The 23,247-nt window shown below is 41.2% G+C and overlaps 1 protein-coding gene across 1 annotated transcript in view; it reads left to right on the plus strand.

Annotated features, from left to right (window-relative positions):
• Positions 1-377: 377 nt before the first annotated feature.
• Positions 378-23,247, plus strand: part of Wdr72 (WD repeat domain 72) — a 164,871-nt gene continuing 142,001 nt past the window's right edge. The window contains exons 1-2 of the mRNA XM_028773615.1: positions 378-729; positions 21,456-21,635. Of these exons, the coding sequence (XP_028629448.1) occupies positions 21,483-21,635 (153 nt within the window). The 5' untranslated portion in view covers positions 378-729; positions 21,456-21,482. The remainder of the gene's footprint in view (positions 730-21,455; positions 21,636-23,247) is intronic.

The following is a 23,247-nucleotide window of genomic DNA, read 5'->3' on the forward strand; positions in this document are numbered from 1 at the left end:
GCCCCTCCCCAGAACTGGTATTTAAAGTTCACAGGCCTCCAAGTCAGACATTGTTACTGGCTTCAGGGCCTGATACTTGTGAGGTGAGCATTTTACTGCCTGAGCTTTTTCTTAGTCCTCTTAGCAGTCTCAACAGTGCAAGCCAGCTCTCCAGGTTCACAGGGAGTCTCTCACCCCTAATCAAAGTTCTTAATGCTCTGGCACCTGGGCCCTTTGCTCTGGCTGCAGAGTCCCTGGAAGGATTTGCCCTGGTCAGATGCTGGCAAGCCCACAACAGGAGGGCGGTGGGAAGCAGGCGGGACCAGAGCCTGCTGGGTCGGCTCCCTTCTGGGCGGGGCAGGCAGAGGCCGGTGGAGGCGGATCCGACCTGAGGTCTCTGAGCCCAGCCCGGTCACCTGTGGGTTTGGTTCAGCTCCGGGAAGGCGCCCAGCTCCTCCCTCTCTGAGAATCTGAACATCCGTGGGGGTGGGCTGCAGACAGCTGCATGTAGTGTCCCCACTTTGGGTTCTGCTGGGAAACTGCGCCCGGATGCTTTGGGAGACCAGTGGAGAGAGTTTCTCGGACTTTACAACGAGCTCCACAGCAGTAGAAAGGACCCGGTGGAGGTGAGCTCTTGCTAGCTGTGACAGCTGAAGGCTGCTGCCAACACAGGGCTGAGGAAAGCTCCTGCTCCCACCTGTAGACAACCAAGACAACCAAGAAGATCTGTTCAAGCAAGACCATACTCTTGTAAGTTTGGACTGGGGAGAGGCTGAAGCATAAAGGGCAGGGGGATGCCTGTTCTAAGAAAACTGGATAAGGTGACTTGCTAGCAAGACTCCCTCTAGGGCAGTGATTCCAGTCCAGCAGGATCGTTCCTTCCAGCTCATTTGTGTACAGTTAACAAAGGTCTGCACCGAGCCCGGCTCTGCCTTAAACTCTTTCTTCCTCCTTCTGGAGGTCGTCTGTCCCAGGAGTTCAAGGTCAGCTATTGGACGCTAGGCCAATTTGAGGTAATATTTTTCAGCTGATGCACATGCTCAGAATCTTCCATCTCTGTTTTCTGTCTGCCTCTGTCCCTGTGCACCTAGAGGGTTTTCGCTTTCTCTATCTTCCCAACTTCCCCCCTCCCAGTCCCCCACCTTTAAGTTGTATTTTTCCTATACAATATTTTTATTAATTCTTTGGAAATTTTGTATATGCATACAATGTATTTAGATCATTCATATTCACCTCCACTCTGTCCCTTAATTCCACCCAAATCAACTTATACCACGGCATTCCTCCTTCCCAACATCAAGTTGGTTTTTGTTTTCTTTTTAAATAATCCACAGAATCCGATTTGCGCCTCCCATATAACATGCGTTAGAGCCCTCCACTGAAGCATGGTCCATCAAACAGGGACACACCCTTAAAACTGCCAGTTCCTGGCCCTGAAATCATCAGCTGTTGGTAGCTCCCCTGCAAGGAGGTGAGCCCCTCCTTCTACTCTCTAGGAATCTCAAGAACCCTGGAAGAGAAAAGTAAGCTCTTTCACTAGCAAGTACTATGGATATTTGGACTTCTTCTCCTTCTCCTTCTCCTTCTCCTTCTCCTTCTCCTTCTCCTTCTCCTTCTCCTTCTCCTTCTCCTTCTCCTTCTCCTTCTCCTCCTCCTCCTCCTTCTCCCCCTCCATCTCCTCCTCCTCCTCTCCTTCCTCCTCCTCTTCCTCCTTCTTCTTTTTCCCCCTCTCTCCATCATTTCCTTCATTTCCTTTAGTTCCTTCAGTACTAACCGCCCTCAAAAGTGTATTCAAGAATACACTAAAGGGGAAGGGAAGTGGTCCTTCCTGTGACACTCTAAAAGGAAGATGATTTTAAAAACCACAGAAGTTGATCTTCTGTGGGTTGGGTCCAATATCGCTACTTCTTTGAGGGGATAGATATTTGTAAATTGGGACTTCTTTCTCAAGATACTGTCAGCTGCCAGGCTTCACCACATGTACAGGAACTTCCACTGTCTCTAACCAAGGCAGGACATGAGAAATCTGGCAGTCTCATGTATATAGTCTCTCAGTCTCACGGAGAAAGAGTATGCTTAAATTCTGAGATATTTTGAGGTACCTTGACTATGTTGCTATGGGACATTCCAGGGTTTTTAGGCTGCTGCTTTCAGATATCCCAACAGCTTGACAACTTGCTTATTTCTGTTAAATAATAATAATAGTGATAATAATAATGATAATAATAATGATAATGTTCCTTACAATCACTCACAGTGACAGCCCCTGCAACTACTCTGCCAGCTCATTGTATGTGGGGCTTCTCTGAATCACTTTTTAAATGTAGTGGGTTTTTTCCCCACTTTGAAGATATCTGGACCCTGTTCTCTACTGGGCAGAAACAGAGGCCGGAGGTTACAGTGGAAACCTGGTGGAAAGAATTGAACTGTGTTCTAAATTCTAGTTACAGCTCAATCTTGAGTCCACTGAGTCCCAAAAGACCTTAATGTGTGAGTGTGTGTGTGTGTGTGTGTGTGTGCATTTTCTCTTAATTTTCAGGATGTGGACGTATTAGGAAGAATATTTGAACTCTTCTTAACATGCTGATACTTATGTCTAGTTCTGGGGAGCATTGTTCTGCAGAATTTGGACTGTGGACTTTCCTCTTGTTCCACAAAGTGTTCTGGCTTGCTGGGCATCTTGGCAGCTGACTTAGGGCATGAGGTTTAGGACTGATGGGATCTTAGACAAATTATTTTTGCTCTACGAGTCTCATTTCCTCCTGTCTAGAGTGGTTAATACTCTAGGATGTTGTGCAGAGTATTGAAGGGATGCATAGCATGAACAGTACAGGGCCTGCAATAAATAGTCATTCAACAAATGGGAATAATTTTTAAATGTTCTTTTTCTTATGATTGAGAGCATTTGATCCAAGGACATCCCACACTCTCTTCAGGCCTTCAGGGGCATTCATATATCCATGGGATACATACATACACATATACATACATGTAAAAATATATTTTAAAAGCAGACCAAGAACGTATTAGCTGGTATAATTTGAAATAAAGTCTAAAGTTATATTTCCTACTATTGCTACTGTCCTTGTTCTCCAAACACTGTAGGCCGTGCTTTAGCCATGGTGTGTGTGCCTTTAGTCTGAAATGGGACGAAAGTCCACCAGCTCTGCACATGTTCTCTTATCAGAAAAACAATCTGCATTCCTGTGTGAGCCTGATGGTATCTCTAGTTCAAACGCCACTTACGGCTTCCTTCTGAGCTATTTGAGTGAATGTTAGAAAAAAATCTTATGGAAGAGGTATTGGGGATAGATTTATTATTTTGGAGCACCAAATGCTAACTGAACATTTTGAAAAGAAACTCTTATAGAATCTTACCAACTTGATTTCTTCTTGGTATTGTTAGCTTTCAAAATCATTTTTAAATACAGAAGTCTTTTCCTTTCAATTCTAATGAGTATACATGAGCTCTCTCCCAAACATTGTGCAAGTTGGCTGAATAAGTGAACACCTAGAATCACCCCTTTCTGTCTCTTATGGACATGAATTCAAAGAGTTCTTTTTACAGTGCTCTGCAAAGTGTGGAAAAAGTCTACATACTGTGTAGGTATCACGACTAGACAGAAAAAGGAATTTAATTACTTTAGATTTTGTTCATTGTACAGAAAATAGTTCTACAGGGTCCAGACTAGCCATGTTGCTTACTGAAATCCTAAAGCAGGCCAGGTCTCCATTCACATCAAACCATGACTATCTGGCATAAGAAATTAGGAGAGGATTATTTTTGGGGGGTGGAGGGCGGGGGTTGGGGTTGGGGGAATCCATTCCCTTTTTTTTTTTTGATAAGTCAATTAACTCCAACATTTGTTTATTGTGCTGATGATATACATAAGGTCCAGACAGAATCAAGTTGAGGTTCAGTCACACTCCTTAGCTTAAGCATAAATGTTCCTACATTTTGATTCTGGAACTCATCCTAAGCGGTTCCACCCAGTGGGAAACCCCAAGAGTCTTCATTGGAACAGACCGAAGGTGACGCTAATCTCCTGGAAGCATCACTTTGTGCATGTAGTGGACTTGTGCACTTGCAAGTGTGTGCGTGTGTACACAGGTGCCTGTGTGGAGGCGAGACATCAGCATCAGCTGTCTTCCCTGATTGCCTTTCACTTTTCTCTCACTGAATCTGGAGCTTGCTAATAAGACTAGGCTGGCTGGCCAGACAGGTGCAGGAATCCGCCTGTCTCTACCTCTTCAGCACTGGGAATATAAGCATGCTGCCATTCCCAGCTTTTTCAAAGTGGGTTCTGGAAGCCAAACTCAGATCTCTGTGTTTGCATGACAAATAAACACTTTACTAACTGAGCCACATCTCCAGCGGCTCCTCTTCCTCCCTCTCCTCCCCTTTTCCCCCCTCCTCTTTTGTAGCATTTCTGAGACTCTATGTTATACATATATTCAGGCATCATACAGTTGCGCATACATGCGTGTGCACATCAGGTGTCTTTTATTTTTCTTCCCCTGTCTTACATTTTGAGGCAGAGTTTCTCACTGAGACTAGACCTCACTAATTATCTAGTCTGGCTGGACAGAGTTTTCTTAATTTGATCCATTTTTTTTTATTTTAATACCAAAGAAAGCATCCTCCCTAACAGTTTTCTCTGAGCACTTTCAGATGAAGGGCCTTAGGCTATCAAGAATTACAACAGGTGAATGAGTTCAGGACTAGGAAGGTAGGGCTAGTTTAGTTATCAACTATTTTATTAGATTGGTCCATATTTTCTCTCAACTCTGGATATAGATTCCCAGCCCATTATTTCAGTATTTGACTTGGCCCCCTCCCCTGACAATCCTCCTTACTCTCCATATAGGCAGAGCAAGTTCACTCTGTGTCCAACATCCCATGTCTCTTTTGGAAACCAGGCAGTAGTCCTACTCCTTCAGGATACACAGGTTCCATGATCTGTAGGTATCTCAGGGCAGTGGAGTGCTTCCTCTCACTGTGGTAGACCACAGAATCAGGTACTTCATAAGGGTGCATTGGGGCGAATCAACTCCCACTTTATACATGACTATAGAATCCAAATATCTTTACTTTTTGTGATATACTTTGTAGTGTTCTCTTCTTGCAGCTGAGAGAAACCTTGAATAATGCTCTACGCCTGCTTTTAAGAAACATAGTATATACAATTATAATCATTTTTTTAGAGTTAACAAGGGACTTTCTTAATTGCTGTGTTCTTCTCATCTTTCCATTTATTTATTTAGCTTAAGAGAAACAAAGCGTGATTCTAAGCAGCCTTGCCTTGCCCTGGATGCAGAGGTGATTGATCGTTTGTCCTGTGGTCCCAGAAGGGCAGGATTTGGAAAACTCCATTTACCTATACATCCATTTTCTATTGACAAAAACTCTTGACAGGGAGAGCTTCAGCCTTTTTAAAATTTTTATTTTAATTTTTTTTCCTCCCAGTGGAAAAAAAAAACAAGTCAGAATGACCCCTGAATTGCTAATGCCTGTCACCTGGAGAAGGAGCAAATTATTTTCTGGCCTCCATGTTACCGTGTATAGAACATGTGTTCTGAGTAGCTGCTGTTTTTCACAGCCTCTTTTGCCAGCTGAGGTGCAACATAAACTATTTTAATTAATACCATGTCACCAAAAGGGATTGAGGTAGCCAATTGAATTCTGCCAAGATAGAGTCTTTTGATGAAAACATATCTTTATTGATTGAGGATGAAAAAAAAATCATTCTTAAAATGAAATCCAGAGAAAAAAATCACGTTCCTCAGAGAAAATTTCTGAGTGGCAGGCCGAGATTAACATCATAAAATTGAATTTGTGCTTCAAGCCTTTGATGTAATCAGCAGCTGGGAGATGGTGCTGCCCTAGCTTCGTGCCCTCCGATTATTGTGGAGAATGAAATAAGGGTTTCTGGTGTCCCTCCTCCAAGAAATACAAACGAGATATTACTAGGTAGTTTCTTGCTAGTTAAAATGGGTTGGATCGATTCAAGGCCTCTTAGGCCCTCATTGGCCCATGAACTGTAGGAGTTGAGCATTTATTTATGCCCTGGGGACAGAGTTTGTGGCTGATGCTAGAGTGACTTCTGTAGTCAGAAGGAACCTAGCAGAGCAGAGCAAAGGAGTCGGTCTTCCTAGCCAGGGACTGCTTTGGAATAGAAAGAGGCTGGGGAAGGTTAGAAAGCAACAATCCTGGGTCTGGATGCAGTCATGCTGGGGACTCCTAACTGGAAGGCATGCCCTGTGTGGACATCATCTCAGAGTTTCGAGATCGTAGATGCCTAGTCACTTCAGCAGATTTTCTCCTGTTTTTTGTTTAGTCCCGGTACTTTGAAAGACCATACCTTTGACTCTGTGTGCATGAAACAATTGCATCTGTAGGTTAAACACAAAAATCTCTTGGTAGATTCACCCTCAGACTAAAGAGTAGCTTGAACCTCGGTCACCCTGTGGCTGAGCTCAAGTTGTATTTGTTTTGTGTTGTTAACCTGTCTTAGGTTTGCTCATGTGGACTTTAAACAAGAGATAATGCTATTCTAACACCCACTCTCAATCTCCTTGAGAAGTGGGATGGGCTTTGAGGTCAGACAGACATAGCATATAATTATTTCTCACCACGGAATTCAGCTTTGTCAAGCCTCTTTCCCCGCAGATAATTACTAAATGGCAGGTATGCAGATGAAATAGGGAAGGTGGTAGATGCCCAGACCAGTGTTGAAGCAGTAGCTGGCATTTAGTAAGCATGTGTAAGTGGGATCTGTAAGGTTTCCTTATGACTGAGAAGGGGAGGGGAAGCCAGGTGAAATTTGGATATATTCTCAAAGAAGGAGACATGAGAAGAGTCAAGGCCAAGGAAATTCCATGTCATAAAGTGATAACATAAAGAATCCAAAAAGGAAATGAGTTGTCTGATTTATGAAGAAATCCCAAAGAATAAGAAGGGATGGGTAAAAGTACTTGCTGCCAAGACAGAGAGTCTGAGTTCAATCTCCAGTTCTGGCCTGGTGGAATGTGAGAGCCAACGCTCACAAACAGACTTCATATGTATGTACACACACACACACACACACACACACACACACACACACACGAGGGGGGAGCTCTAGGGAGTCAGAGACAGGCAGAAAGAAGGCTGGAGTTAGACCCTCAGCCAAATTAGCCTGTCAGTGAGCTCTGTGTCAGCAAGAGACCTGGTCTCAAGGAAAAAGGTCTATGACACCTTAGAAATGACAGCTGACGATGTCCTCTGGCTTCCACAGGCAAGCAAATACAAATGGACCCCCGACTCAAATTTACACACATCAAGGATTTAAGTAGGACAAGGTTCCTTTGTGTTATAATCCTTGAGTCCTGTATCCTTATACTGCTCACCCTCCTGCAAGCATCCTGGGCTTCTGTTGGTGGAAACATGAAATACAAGAAATGGTCTTAAAGCAAAGGTTCTCAACCTGTGGGTCACAACCCCTTAGAAGGGGTGTTCTAAGACCATTGGAAAACACAGATATTTACATTATGATTCATAACAGTAGCAACATTATGAAGTAGTAACTAAAATAATTTTATGGTTGGGGACTTACAACAACATGAGGGACTGTATTAAAGGATTGCAGCATTAGGAAGGATGAGAAACATTGGCTTCCATACAGTGTAGTCCTGGCCACCTCACTGACAAAAAGTACCAAAATCACAGGTGCAGACATCTTTAAACAGACCTGCTCCCCTATTGGTAGGCCACTGCTCTCTGCCTTCTCAGGAGGAGGAAGAGGCAGACTCAATGGCAGTAGACTCACGTTCATTACTGGCTTGTGTGCAACTGGGAGAAAAAAATGTGGTGCAAGAGTCAAGGCTAAGAGACAACTGAACCTTGGGAAAATCTATTTGTCAGGAAGAGCCAGGACAGAGAGATTAGCTCCCAACAACTTCAGGAAAATGCCTGCCTGGGTCAGTGTGAGCCCCACCTGCAGGTGCTCATGCCTGCTGATGCCACACTGCTCCTTAGCTACTGCTGTGATTTCTAGAAGGTGGATAGCCTGTGCTTTATCAGCCTGAGCTAGCCCCAATGGTGGAAGTGCAGACTTTGTTACAGCCAGACAAGGTGGAAATGATTCTCAGCAGATATGTATGATTTGGGCTTTGGACCTCGCTGTTATCCTCCTGTGGATGTCCCTCACCCCACTCCCAGCCCCACCCCAGTCCCCATGCCATATTTGTTTCCCCACAGGCTCCTGTGTTTGCTTACACATGGCGCCTGACATCCCAGAAGGATGTAGGGCACCTACTCCTCAGACACAGGCATACTGTTGATGGTTTGTGAGGGTCTTAGTCTCTCTCATGGAAATCCCTACAGTGCAGCAAACTCCCCTGCATGCTGAGGGTATTCAGTAAGTATTTTGAAACAAATGCAAACAAGTTTAGGTAAGGGGAGAGGGCAGAGAGAGAAGAGAGGCCAGTTGGAGAGAAAATGTAAGGATTAATAAAGCAGGCATTGAGGTAGCAGAAAGTGAAACTTGGTATAAAAACAAGGAAGTTATTGTAGGAGACTAGCATAGCACACTTAGAAAAATAGAGTAAGGCAAGACTGGGGAGTATTAAAGTGGCAAGAGGAGGCTCATGTGGTAACGGACTTCGCTTTGTTTGTTAAACGACATTAACAATTAAACGAATGGTAGTAGAGTACGTGGGATATCCTTTGTGTTGGTAGAATTTCAACACATTTACTTTTACTTTTTAAAGTATGTGTTTATAGGTATAGTCATGAAAGTGATGGTTCCCAGAGAGTCCAGAAGAGGGCATCGGATCGTCAGGAACTAAATTCCAGTCTGTAATTATAATTAACTAGATTCTATGAGCTGTTTGAGGTAGGTGCTAGGAGTTGAACTTAGATCCTCCACAAAAACAGTACCTGTTCCAACCTCTGAGCCATCCCTTCAGCCCTTGCAGTGGGGTTTTAAAGAGGCAGAGGAAACTTAGCACAGTAGCTAAAGATTACTTACAAATCCCAGCACCTGGGAGGTGGAGGCAGGAGAATCAGAAGATCAAGGTCATCATCAGCTATATAGATAGTTGAAGGCCAGCCTGAGTTATGAGAAACATTGTCAAGAAACTAGGCTGAAATGAATGCTGAAGAATAGAACCTCACTGTTTCAGTGCATTGCAGTCACATGTCCAGTAGGACACAATGAACATGTGTGTCCATGGATGCCAGTTTATTGGGCATTTTCAAAAATAAAACCAGCATATACAATGCCACAATTCTGGGGACATTGATGATTCCCAAGGATACGCTTATGTAATGCAATGTATTTATTTTTTTTAATATAAATGACAGTTCATTTCACACAGAGTTGTGGAATTGAGAGGAGCAGCATTGAAATCCCCACTTTGATGATGGGCAGGAACATGTCAGAGGAGGAGATCCCATTGCCAAATAGGAAGCAGATTTACTCTTACACAGATCAGTTTACTATTTTCCATGTGTTTACTTAAGCAAATATACTAGGCAAGTTGTTTTCTGTCTTGTTCTCAGATATGAGAAAAAACATGTGACTCAACGCTGAAGTAGGTTTGTAGAATTCACAGGCACAAAAACAACTGCTTTGCCAACAACACAAGTGCATGTTTAAAGTTAACCACAAGGTGACTCAGTAGTAAAGACACTGAGAACAGAGAGTTTATTCTTCCTTTTTCCTCATTCTCTGCAGCCCAGCCCAACAATTGTATATGTTTAGCCCTCAATAAGTATTTGTTTGATTTAATTAAGAATGAACATAGGGCTTGAGACAAGGCTTAGGGGTTGAGAGCATTTGCTGCTCTTCTTGAGGACCTAGGTTTGGTTCCAGCACCCACATCCACATCCATTGGCTTGCAGTTCCTCTGTAACTTTAACTTCAGGAGATTTGACGCCCTCTTCTGGCTTCTGTGGGCACTGCACTCATGTGTGTATCCTCCCCCCACCCCCCACATACATAATTAAAAAATAATGAAATAGATTGTTTAAAAATGGACTAAAGCAGGCTAGATGGTTTTAAGTTTAAAAATGGCCTTCAGTATAAATATTTGGATAGTTAAGTGTAGCACAGTCTAAAACAAAACAGCACAACAACAACAACCCCAATCCCTGAAGAAAATAAAATGCCTTTTAAGGCCTAACCCCGAGGTTTTAAATGTGGGGACTATAGTTCTCTTGAGTTGTTCGCAGACTGAATAGATGTGAAATAGTTTGCCACTCACAAAAGGCTCCCTTGAGCTTCTCGAGTTTCTTTTCCCACGCTAACACCCATCTCTCTAACAATAACTGCATGAAACACACTTGGCTGTTTAGTTTTGTTAGTGCTGTGGCTACACAGCTTAACAAGCGGCAGGTGGAGTGTGGAGGCACTGCATGAGGACGTGCAGCTAGACCTGGGAAGGACACTGGATTTTCAGCTGTCCAACACTTGGGGGCTACTCCTTGGATGCGTTGCTTTATCATATGGTCTGCGTCATGAGTATTGTAGCTGCAGAAATTAATGTGCATTATCTGCTTAGTTCCTACCGTGATCTCTGAGTAATTTTAGCATTGTTGTTACCTACTAAGGAAATAAAGGAATGTCTTCCTAAAACATTACTAATTTTAAAAAAAAAGATTTTCCAGTTTGCAGGGGCCATATGGGTTTTTTGTTTTTGACGTGTTTTATTAAGAACATTTTTTTTCAGACTATTTTGATTCCAGCTTCACGTCTCTCTACTCCTCTCAGATTCTCCCATCCAATTCATACCCTTTCTATCGCTCCTTAAAAATAAACAAACAGAGATCTAAGGAATAATAATGAAATAAAAGATTAGAAAAGTACAAATCAGCAAAACAAGCAAAGGAGCCAAAGAAAAAGCACAAGAAACATGCAGAGATGCAGAGGCACACATGGCTACACACATGGGAATCTCACAGAACCTAACCGTGGGGGGTCGTTCTCCATCTTCTGACATCGTCTTCAGTTTCTTTCTTTAATGTCTTCAAGTTTGATTGTATATGTCTTTCCTTGGCTTGGTTTTAGTTACCCCATGATATTTTAAATTTTGAGACTATTGGGAAAGGTTGTTTCTTAATCTGTTTACCATTTGTATACAAGAAGACTATCTTTTTTGTGTATTAATTTCAGCTACTTCGCTGAAAACATTTATCAGATGTAGGAGTTTTAGGATGACTTATTACACTATCAAATCATCTGCAAATGAGGATATTCTGACTTCGTTTTTTGTGTTCCCTTGATCTCTTCTGCTGTCTTGTCGATCTAGTTAAGACTGCAAGTATTACACTGGACAAGTATGGAGAGAGTGGGTTACCTTGTCTTCTTCCTGATCTTACAGGAATGACTTTTCAGGTTCTCTCCATTTAAGTTGATGTTGGTTACAGGCTTGCTGTAAATTGCTTTTATTATGTCTTAACGTTTTCTAAGTGGCAGCTAATCATTTACTTGTATTGGCAAAGAGCTTGGCTTTAATGCTGGATAAGGGTTAATTTGGAAGTAGTTATGCTTCTAAGAGTAGAAAACAGGATCCTGCTGCTTCTTCTGAGGGTAGAACACAGGAATTTGTGTGTGTGTGTGTGTGTGTGTGTGTGTGTGGGCGCGCATGTGTGTGTTATTCTTATTTGCCTTGGACATCAACTCAGTAAATTCATTTATTACTGTTGTTTTGCCTTATCTAATATTCAAGAAATCTTTTGCTTGGAAACCTCTGTAAGAAGGTAGGTTTTGGAAGACACACTTCTGTGGGGACCAAGCCAAGTACACAGGCGATCTCAGGTTCCCACAGGTCCAGGTTGCTTCATGCCCTCTGTGGTTAAGGTTGTTGTGACATGGCAGGGCCTAGTCAGATGACAGGGCTGTGTAGATGCTCCGTCTTTCTGTTGCTTTCTTTAGTTTGCTTCGCCTCATTTCCCAGAATGAAACTGGACTTTGCCATCAACCAGCTAGTTGTGTGACAGTACCAGCCTACTTCTTCCTGTTACACATTTCTGTTCTTTTGAGGTTTAAAAAGGCAATGTGTGCACAATAACCAGAATGATGTTTTTAAGATAATTGCCATAATATAATTAACTCACAAATAAAAACATCTCACTGATAGATAAAGGAAGCCACTCAAACAGTTGTTCAGTTCCAAACTGTACAAATAACATGGCCTTACTGGATTCCTGGAGTTTCACACTTGCGCTAACAACTACTATTTTATTCAGTTATCCATCACAAGGAGGGGGGTGATGATTGAAACTAGAAAAAAATTATTAGCTTCATATCTACTTTTATTATTCTTGTGAATCAGATCCATTTAAAGAGTGCAATTCGCCGGGCGGTGGTGGTAATACCTCTTTTGTGTTGAGCTTGACTCTTCCTTTATACATCTTCCTAGATTATAGGGAGCAGTTTCTCTTCATTCATTTACATGCTTGCTTTAATTCTTTTCCTTGGGTTATGTTTATTTTATTTTTATTATAGATTATCTTGTATTAAATTGAGACTCTCGGAGATGTATGGTGGTACACATCTGTACATTTAACATTTGGGATGACAGAGTAGAACTATGAGTTCAAATGTGATGTGTGCAACATAAAGAGATGCTATCTTAAGAGTAATAAGTGTGCCATGCAGTGGTGGCACACGCCTTTAATCCCAGCACTTGGGAGGCAGAGGCAGGAGGATTTCTTAGTTCAAGGCCAGCCTGGTCTACAGAGTGAGTTCCAGGACAGCCAGAGCTACAGAAAGAAACCCTGTCATGAAAAAAACAAAAAACAAAAAAAAAGAAAAGAAAAGAAAAGAAAACTTCCTCTGGCTTAAGGCTGACCAAGCTATTTCTTTTTATAACTTAAAAAGCAACTCTTGAAGTGATTCATGCTAGTCCCTTCCTGTGGCTGTGGGTTTAGAGGGATGCAGTGTTGTTCCTCTTCACTTAGCAGAGGCACTCCCTGAAGCCACACTGGTCAGACCTGAGACTCCAGCTAACGTCATCACTGATGCAGTCTTTCCTCACAGGTGTTTTCCCTTGCTCAGGAGGCTATTATGAAAATTCATACCTTGTGCCACAGGACTTTCTTTGGTAATTTCTTTTTCTTGTCTGTCCTCAGCCAAAGGGTCTAGACTGGTCTGTTTGTGAGTCTGGGTGTGTCCCCAAACAAAACTATTTATGATTAAGTTAGCAACCCCAGGGTCCAGTAGACACCAATAGCAGAACCAGATGTCCATCATGCTAATCACTATGTTGGTCTCAGGTAGATCAGAAAGGTGAGAACAAATTATGAGGGAAGATGATAACAGTCAAAGGAGGACAGCTGTAATTGTGTCATACTTTGGGACTGCCTGGCACTGTGTTTATAGAGAAAAAGTTGGGGGATAGTCCAACTTTAAGAGCAGTGGATGCTGTATGAAGGTTGTACTAAATAAAGGGTCCTGTTGCTTGGCTTAGCCTGTCTGTCTGTCTGTCTGTCTGTCTGTCTGTCTGTCTGTCTGTCTTTCACAAAGGAATTGTCCTGAGTTGATCAGTAAGACTTTCTGATAAAGTCTGGGTTCTGTGCATTCTGTACAGTTTGCTAGGAGACTTGGTTTGGTTCTGGCTTAGCTGCTCTTTACCTGGGTTACCTTGACTAAGTGGCTAGCTTTCCAGAAGTTTGATTTTCTCATCTGTAAAAATGGGAGAGGTGCTTGTTACCTCCAACACAGTTGTCTTTAGCTCAGGATTACCAGAGGCCCCCAGAGACTTAGGCAACAGAGTTATATTTCATCTTTAAGGAAGCAATAAATATTTTCTAAGCATGTTCTACCTAAAGAGTAGTAATAATTTTTTAGTGTTAGCATTTTCAGGGTTTTAAATAAATCAAAGTAGTGGTCGACTTTAAAAGTCAACTTGCCACAACCTAGAATTGCCTGAAAAGCTTCGGCTGAGAAACTTTCTAGATCAGGCTGGTCTATGGGCATGTATGTAGGGGATTGTCTGGATCATTAATTGATTAAGAAGGGCCTGATCCACTGTGGGTGACATCATTCTCTAGGTAGGCATCCTGAGGTATATGAGATAGGAGAAAGTTAGACAAGAAGAAGCAGGCAGCAGACAGTAAGGGTACATTGGTTTCCCTTTGTTTTTGACTACGGCCTTGACTTCCCCTCAATGATGAACTGTAACCTGGAATTGTAAGGCAAATTGATTATTTTCTTCCATAACTTGCTTTTGGTTAGGATGTTTTATCACAGCAACAAGAATAACAATATTTTCACAATACTAGAAAACAATACTTTCATGAAAAAAAGTCATTTATCTGAAATTCACTTCTAACTGGTTAGCTTGTGATTTTATTTTGTTTTATTTCATTATTGCAGGCGTAATTTTTCTCCTCAGTAGTTGATTAGCATGCCATCATAGAATTTAAAGTTAATCATAATGAATTGGATGCTATCATAGCCAAATTTCCTGGATTTATCCACAATGCCTCTTAGAAATCAATGGTAGAGCCGAAAGTAAACACAGGACTCTTCTACTGGCAACACTGTTGTGAGCCAGCTATGATACATCCTCCAGCCATAGAGAATATCATAGTTGCCTTTGTCACTCATTCTGTAGACATACTGAGAACCAATTATAAGTGAGGCAGACAATGAGTATTCTGTATAGAAATGATTAACCTAGTGTCAATTCTCAAAGGTAATTTTTTCCAATTTTATGGACGAGAAAAACAAGGCTCCAAGGTTAGTTCCCCACCCCTGAGATAGAAGAGGAAGATACTGAGATGCTTCTTTTTCTTTCTCAAGAAAGCAAGTTTTCATTGAAAATGATAGAGATGATGATGTCCTACATATACACCCAATATGTCTGTTCTTTTTGGTGAGATATAGGTGGAGGGCCTGGAGTGATCACTTTCCTCTGAGTGTACTCTCCCAGACCAAGAAAGCTCTTTCCTAGAGAAGAGATATCACTTTTGCTGTACTTCTTCATTAACATGATGAGAGTTTACCTCCATAATTTAATCTGTTACTTTTGTGTGTGCACACGTGTGTGTATGTGTGAGCACATGTGCATATGTATGTGTGCAAGTGTGAGTATGTGTGCACGCATATGTGTGTGTGTATATGTGTGTATGATCACATACGTGTGCTGGTACACAGAGGCTGGAACAGAGAGTCAGATCCCCTGGAACTCATAGTACAGGTGTTTGTGAGCTGACCAACTTGCATTCAAGGAACCAAAAATGAGTCCTTTGGACAAGGGCAAGTACACTTAACCACTAAGTCATCTTTCTAGTTCTCAACTACTACATCTTAAAGTCTCTTCCCCACTGTCTAGATTGAATATCAATACTTAAGAACTATGTAGCTGGGCTGGAGAGATGGCTCAGCTATTAAAGAGTAGGTTCTCAACTAAAGAATGAGAAATATTTAGCGAATGCCAGGCAAGGTGTTAGGGTGAGGGCAGGGCAGTGACTCACAGTTTCCTAGGTGTTTCCTGCTTGATGGCAGAGACCAGCTTTGCAAAGTGCCTGGGAGGCACCCATTGTTAGAATAAGCTGAGCACTGCTATGTAAACCTTTCAACGTGTCTTAAAGTCAATCTGAGCACATGCTGAGAGTTCCTGCAGCTGTCCTCAGCTGACAGCATAACCGTGTGACCAGAAGGCTGGATTCTTAGGGGCAGACACATCTTCCCAAACTCTGCAATGGCTTGAGCCCTCTATGTTTTTAAATTGTTGTTGCACTGGTCATGTTTTACTCTAGTTAGTGCTTTACATCATTTGAATATACAGGCTAGAGAGTTTTGATTTTTTCCCCAACCTTGTCTCCACCTTTCCTGAGTGCTGTGTGGCAGGCACACTGCTGGGAAGCCGTTCTTCAAGTTTATCAGAGGAGAGATCTATCACTGGAATCCGCAGAGCAGTTCTGTGATCTGACTGTAAAGATAGGTGTGCCTCCATCTGCAGGAGTCATCTGATAGGCTAATACTGGACACTAAACTGCTCCTACTGCTTAAGGGCATTAAAAAGAAATGCTCAAAAAAGCAGAGTCATGATGATCTCGGTGCACAGGGCTGAAGCAGTGGTAGACGTGGTTGACAAAGAAAGTGAAACCTTGCTCCCTGAATGGGTGGTTTCTCATTCCCAGCAAATGACAGGAGAAAATACAGAAGATGTGGGGCAGATTTCCAAACAGGAGCAATATGCGTAAAGGGGGAAAGGGAGGACCCAGGGACTCCCGGCCTCACGCTCCTTTCAGCCTGATGGGATGGAGCTGGTTTCTTATTTATTTATTTATTTATTTATTTATTTATTTATTTATTTTCCCTCTTTCTGTGGCTAGGCCTTCTAGATTTCTCTGAAGTTCTGTAGTCTGTTAGTGGCAGGGAATGAGGTCCATTCTCCTGGATGACTACCAGTATTCTCCTTACAGAACTTTTCATAGAAAGTAAAAATAGTCACAACTCAGGACTTGAATGGTTCAAAACCATTTTCAAGGACCAGTCTCTCGATCTTCTCTTCTTCACGAAATGAAAATGCTGAAACTAGAAAAGTGAGCAGGTTCAGCTTACTAAGCACAGAAAACACATAAACATCATGTCAAAAATGAGCTACCTGACTTACATGCTTAACTATGTAATTTTAGAAGTAAAATAGAATACTGTTTTTACTTCATATATATTGTATTTGTCTTTAGACCTAATTAAATTATATCAAATTCAGCATTATAATAGGCCTTTAACTATTAAATCTAAAATATTCTTAGATTTATTTATTTTATTTCATATGCATGATTGTTTTACCTGTATTTGTGTGTTGTGTGTGCATACCTGGTGCCTGCTGAGGTCAGAAGAGGGCATTATATCCCTTGGAACTGGATTAAGGATGTGGTGAGCCACAGTGGAGGTGCTTAGAATTGTGAGGTATGGGTCCTGTAAAAAGCAACAAGCCTTCTTATCCACTGAGACTTATCTTTAGTGCCTGGACTAAAACAGTTTTCCCTTAAAGCTTTTTCCATTGAGAAATGACACAATTGTATGTCTATCCACATATGCCTATATGTATATGAACTGTGGCTATTGAAGACTGGAGCTAACTCCAAAAGAAAGATTGATACAATGTCAGATGTTTCTATACATGATTGATGCTAACACATGCTCTCAAGTGTTCAGCACACTTTCTACATGTTAAAGCCTCTTTGTGAAAACAGTGGTGTCAGTGATGTGTGTCTGTGTGTGTGTGTGTGTGTGTGCAACTCAGTAACTTTGGGGTTAGTCATTTCCAGGAGTATTCTGTCCACCAGCTATGACCATTCTGGAGACCTCCCTGAGAAAGATAAGCTGTGGTATCTGGGTCAGTAACAGTCAAGTATTCGAGAGGAAGTTATTTGACAGTCACTTAAGACTATGAGGTTTTGTGTGGATTTGCTTGTTTGCATGCTTGTTCAGTATCTATACTGATCATGTCATATGATAGTGATTACATTATTCATGTAAGTTATGTTGCATAATGCTAAACTCTAAGGTATACTTGTTACTGTGAATACAGATGGGAAAGAAGGCAATTTTATTTACCCTTTTTAAAGTCTGTAATATCCTGTCGGAGATTGTTTTGTTCTTTTTGTTTGTTTGTTATTCTATAACAGAAGTATGTGTTTCAACTATATTAAGTAGCTCAGATTTAGAATTCATTAAAGGATAAATATGAGCCCATAGCGGTTTCAAATATCTCCAGATATTACTAGGCATTCACATTAGAGATATGATCATTGTAAGCTAAGAAGTGTTAAATGGTGGTTTGTAAATCTGTATCCCAAAGGTTTTAAACTTGTCTTGACTTCATTATTTGAAACAGAATGGGAAAAGTCTTTATAGTTTATATAGACTGTCTATAATTAGATTGCTGTGGGATGCACATAAAAAGTTTGAACCCAAACAATAAAGTTTGATTTATTAGAACTGAGTAGATAAGCCATTGTCTCACATACGCATGACCCTGATGACCCTGATGACCCTGGACCGCAGTCCTTAAACGTTTTCCTTGATCAGTGATTACCCAAGATATATAAGATGCCTCAAATGGCATCCTGATATATATCCTCTTACATATTGACAGAAACATTGCAACTTTACAGAGTCTCTTTTAAAAATTTGATTGAAAATAATTGGATGTCCCAATGAGTCTTCAGTTTTCCATTACTTCTGTCTCAAGTGCAGTTCTTCTAACCCGTGAGCTGTAAAATGGGCTGCCATTTTATTTAAGACAATGTATAGGGGCTGGATATGCTCAGCAGTTGAATAGGTCATATTCTTCTAGAGAATCAGAATTTGGTTCCCAGCACCTATGTCACACAGCTCATAGACTCCTATGACTCATCTGCAGGAGATTGATGCCCTCTTCTGGACTCTACAAACACTGCACTCATATGCACATACCCACACAAGACACACATAGACACAGATACACACACACACACACACACACTCATGATTAAAAATAAAACACATTTTAAAATATAAATTATGTATGCTGATCCTGTATGTTTTCATACATCAACATGTATTCATTAGTCTGGTAACATTGTAGGAGAAATTATATGTATATATTTCAGACAGTTAATTCTATCAATGATTGCAGGTGATTCATATACCCATATTAGAATTTAATATCCAGTTCAGAATTTAATATCTTTTTTGAAAATTATTTTACTGAACTTTCTATGACTTTTATATAAGGTAATTTATTAACCTAAACAATTAACCTTAGTTGTATCTTCTATCTGACTTAATTTCTTCTTTCCCCAAAATTATTTTGTATAACATTTTTCAAATAACTGTGTTTGATTCATAAATTATTACCATTATCATCATCATTATAGTTTTCTCTATATTGATTTCTTCTGAATTATTTGTGCCTATCTAGTTGTTCTTATACATAAAATTTTACTATTAATATATTTAACTCATTTTTCCATTATTTTCTCTTTAAGTATATGCATTTAATATAATATTCCATCTAGTAGGGAATCCTAAATTTGTCAGTCCTGGTTATATAAGTCTTCCTTGTTATTGAGCCTTGATAATATCTAATTGTTATTATGTTTTCTTGGTTGATCAAGGACCATTTAAGATACATTATATTACAAATATTTATAAATGAAGTACATTGTTTGTGTTCTATGTGTTGAGGATATTAGAGGAAATGTAACTTAAAAATATTAAGTTTTGGACAAATATTGTTTCCTGTATTTTATTACCCATTCCTAATAAATGGTGTACTTAGTAGTTGAATAGTAGTTATGATTCCTTAAGAATTCTGTTCAGACTTGGTTTATTATAATATCTTCCAGAATGCTCCCCCAAAGAAAACAAAATCCAACTTTAATGAACTATAATGATCATGCAAAATACTTTAATAAATATGTAGTAATATATACATTAACGTATAAGTTTTGTTATATGTACACACTTATAAACCCACTACCAGAGTTCAGACAACGAACATGTTCACCACCCTCAAAGCTGTCAACAACATTTGGGTGCCTCAGAGATTATTCATCAGTTTAATATGCCACACTGCTCTTTCAGAGAGAGGAGCAGAGTTCAGTTCCCAACTCTGCCTTCAGACAGTTCACAACCACTTGTAATTTTTTTTCTTTTTTTTTATTTAATTTTTTTTGAACATGAAATGCTTTTTTATAGCATGTTTTACAAGGGGAAGGAGTAAGAGGGGCCAGGTGGTGGAAAAGTACAGAATCTTCTTGGCCTGTGCCTTGAAACATGTCATGGTCTATATGGTACACTGCCTTGAATTATGATCTATCTGCTATTCTTCAGAAGATATGGTACACTGCTTGAGTTATGGTCTCCATGCTATTCTTCAGAAGATATGGTACACTGCTTTGAGTCTATCTGCAGTTGCCAAGCAGGATCTTGCAGTTACCAAGCTTCAGGGGACATTGTGCAGGTGGGGAAAGGTAGGGGGTGAGGGTAAGGGCAAGGGTCCTGGCTTCTGGCATCTCCCCCTTCTCTGTTTAGTTAGAGAAGGCGTCTTAGGATTAATCCCAACTATGTGAGTTTTGAATTTGGATGTCTAATTATGGGGGGTCTTAGACAAGTTCACAACCCCAAAACATTGATGTGAGACGAGTCACATCGATGGTCGGAGGCTTTAGGCTGTCAATGATTGGCAACGTCAAGGGACCCCGAGGTGGATGAAAGGAGGGTGAGAGCCCTGTCTTAGGCCATGTAGGCGCACCCACTTCCAGCACCGCACACTCCTTTTCGGCTGCATTGGGTGGGCCCCTGGGAAGTGGACCTACAATAATCCCGTCATTGGGCTAACTCACAGCCATCCTAGTCCCTTGTAAATGTTCAAGTTACCAACCATTTGTCCGTTTGGGGTATAATATTGTCATAAAGGAAGGCTCCCCAATGTTAGCGGCCATATCAAGGGAGGCCTTGGTTTAGGAAAAAGCCAATTTTTGTTGGGGTGATCAAGAGGCCAAGCTCTCTAGCAAGAGAAACGAGGGCAAAGCCAGGCATACCAGGAACCCTTCTGGAGGGCGTGGAAGTCTAGGGGTCGACCGTAGGGGGAGGCAGGGGAGCTGGCAGCTGTGTCAGTCTCCTGCGGAGTCACTTCTGGCTCCTCTTCAATTTTCAGCTGATGGTAATGAACTTCAACCGTCTTCTTGATGGCAGAATCAACCTGGTTCCGAGGACGACAGGTCGTGGGCGACGATCTCTGTCTCACCCACTTGTAATTTTTGCTCCAAGGAATTCAGTACCCTGCTCTGGCCTCAGAGACACAGCACTCATGTGCACAGATATGCATACATACATTTAATTACAAATAAAACAAATCTTAAGTTAGAAAAAAAGATCTCTCCATGTTTCCCATGGATCCTCACCCCCTCCTGTTGCTTCTTTCTGTCTGCAGGGCTTCACCGTCCTGTTCTCTGCCTTTCGTTTCTATGTATTAATATGAACAGTCTAGTCTTTAACCCAGAGGAGCATGCAGCATTGCTCTTTAAGGTATTTGATATTTTCAAGTAATTGTTTGGGGATTTATGTAGTGTGGGTCAATGAGTCATTTATTTGGTTGAGGAATAGTATCACAATGTGTAGATATGTCTCTGCTTGTTTATCTGGTTATCTATTCATTGGCATTTGACTTGTTTACAGCTTTTAGCTGTTGTGAGTAAGGTTGTACACATAGTAATCTCCTATAAACACATATTTTTTTCCTGTTGAATAAGGCATAGAATGGAATGGCTGGGTCATGGAGCAAATATGTATGTGGCTTTGCAAGAAATGACCACAGTGTCTTCCATCACAGATACTCAAATACAGTTGATCTGGAACTTACTATATAGCTGAAGCCAATCTTGAACTTGTGCCATAACACCTTCCTCAGCTTTCCATTGCTGAAATTACAGATGCTGGTTCCTCCAATTTTAAGGAAGATAACCATGTAATTTTTTTTCTCAGTTTCTCTGTATCTGGGATTTGTCCAACATGAGGGGTGCCCTGCAGGCTGTAGCCCTCTGGGGAAGAACAGCTCCTCCCCACAGCATCACGGCTATCATGATCACAGATGACCAGCAAACCATAGTGACTGGAAGTCAGGAGGGTCAGCTCTGCCTCTGGAGTCTCTCGTCTGAACTGCAGGTGTGTAAAGTCACAGGTATTGAAAGAGTCCACTCTGTTTCTCAGACCTACAGTAATGGTAGAAGCCTTGCAGGATGGTAGGAAACCTGTTCATTATGGAACAGATCAAGACGTTATGTGGAAATTATGGATAGTGTTAATAATCTTAGCTGCTAGCTAAGTATTATCACTCTTTAAGCTGTACCGAGTTTTACTATTTTCTATTCTGAATTATATGTGCGAGTAAATGAGCTATAGATGTTTAAGTATAGTTCTAAAGAATAACGGCCCATTAATAGAAACAAAAGGCGCTCCTGAAAGCCACTATTAGCTAAATGAGTAATATCTTCATTATCTGGACAGTTCTGATGGGTTAGCCTTCTTGCTGTTCTTTGGAGTCTCTGCTCTGCTTTTTTACAGACCACATCAAAACCTCTACATTCAATTTACTGTTGTCGTCCTCTGACTCCAGAACCTGGCCTCACCTAGTATTGGACCCATCGATTAGCAATTAATTGTTTCTGTCCCAAGTCATAAACATTTAACATATCGGAATAGATATTTGCTTAACTCTAGCAGTCTCTAGACCCAATTTGAACAATTAAACTAATGATGTACTTAAAGTGTACTGCCCTCATTAAGAAGCCTTTTAAAGATCAAAACTATTTTTAGCCTTTAAAGTCTGTCACTTTTAAACCGAAATTAACAATTAATTGTAATTCTATTTTATAGTGTAATTAATTAACGCCTCCTGTCAATGAACCACTTCTACTGTAGGAGTGCCAAGAGGTGCAGAACAGAGCAGCTTAATGTTTAGGAACCCTTTTGGAGGGGGTGGGGAGCACTGCAGGAGATACACTTCAAAAACAGTGGTCATATAAATGCAAAAATGTATGTTCTCCATTATCATTTAAACTCAGTCTCCTAAATGGTGTAAAAATCTCTTGCTAATCTTTGAACATCTTTTTATTTTATTATTTTCTGGTTGAAGTGCCTGTTGAGCAATCTACAGTTCACTATAAGCTTAAGAAATTTGAATTCCACATTTCAGATGTTATCCCCCTTCCCCATTCCCACCCCAGAAACCCCTTATTCCATCCACCCTCCTACTTCTATGAGGGTTGTCCTCACCCATCCAACCACTCCCACCTCCCCACCCTCAAGTTCCCCCACACTGGGACATCCAGCCTTCATGAGACCAAAGAGCTCCTCTCCCACCTATGCCTGACAAGGCCATCCTCGCCTACATATACAGCTGGAGCCATGGATCCCTCCCTAAGTGCTCCCAGGCTGGTGTTTTAGACCCTGGGAGCTCTGGATGGTTGGTATTGTTGCTCTCCCCATGGGGCTAAAAACCCTTTCAGCTCCTTCAGTCTTCTCTCTAACTCCTCCATTGGGGACCCTGTGATCAGTTCAATGGTTAGCTGTGAGCATTCTCCTCTGTATATGTCTGACACAGCCTCTCATGAGACAGCTATATTAGGCTCCTGTCAGCATGCACTTCCTGACATCCACAATAGTGTTTGCATTTGGTGATTGCACCTGGGATTGGGCAAGTCTCTGGATGGTCCCTCCTCCAGTCTCTGCTCCACACATTGCCTCTGTATTTGCTCCTGTGAGCATTTTGTTACTC

Source organism: Grammomys surdaster, unplaced genomic scaffold (genome assembly GCF_004785775.1).
Source record: "Grammomys surdaster isolate TR1022 unplaced genomic scaffold, NIH_TR_1.0 231, whole genome shotgun sequence".
NCBI lineage: Eukaryota > Metazoa > Chordata > Mammalia > Rodentia > Muridae > Grammomys > Grammomys surdaster.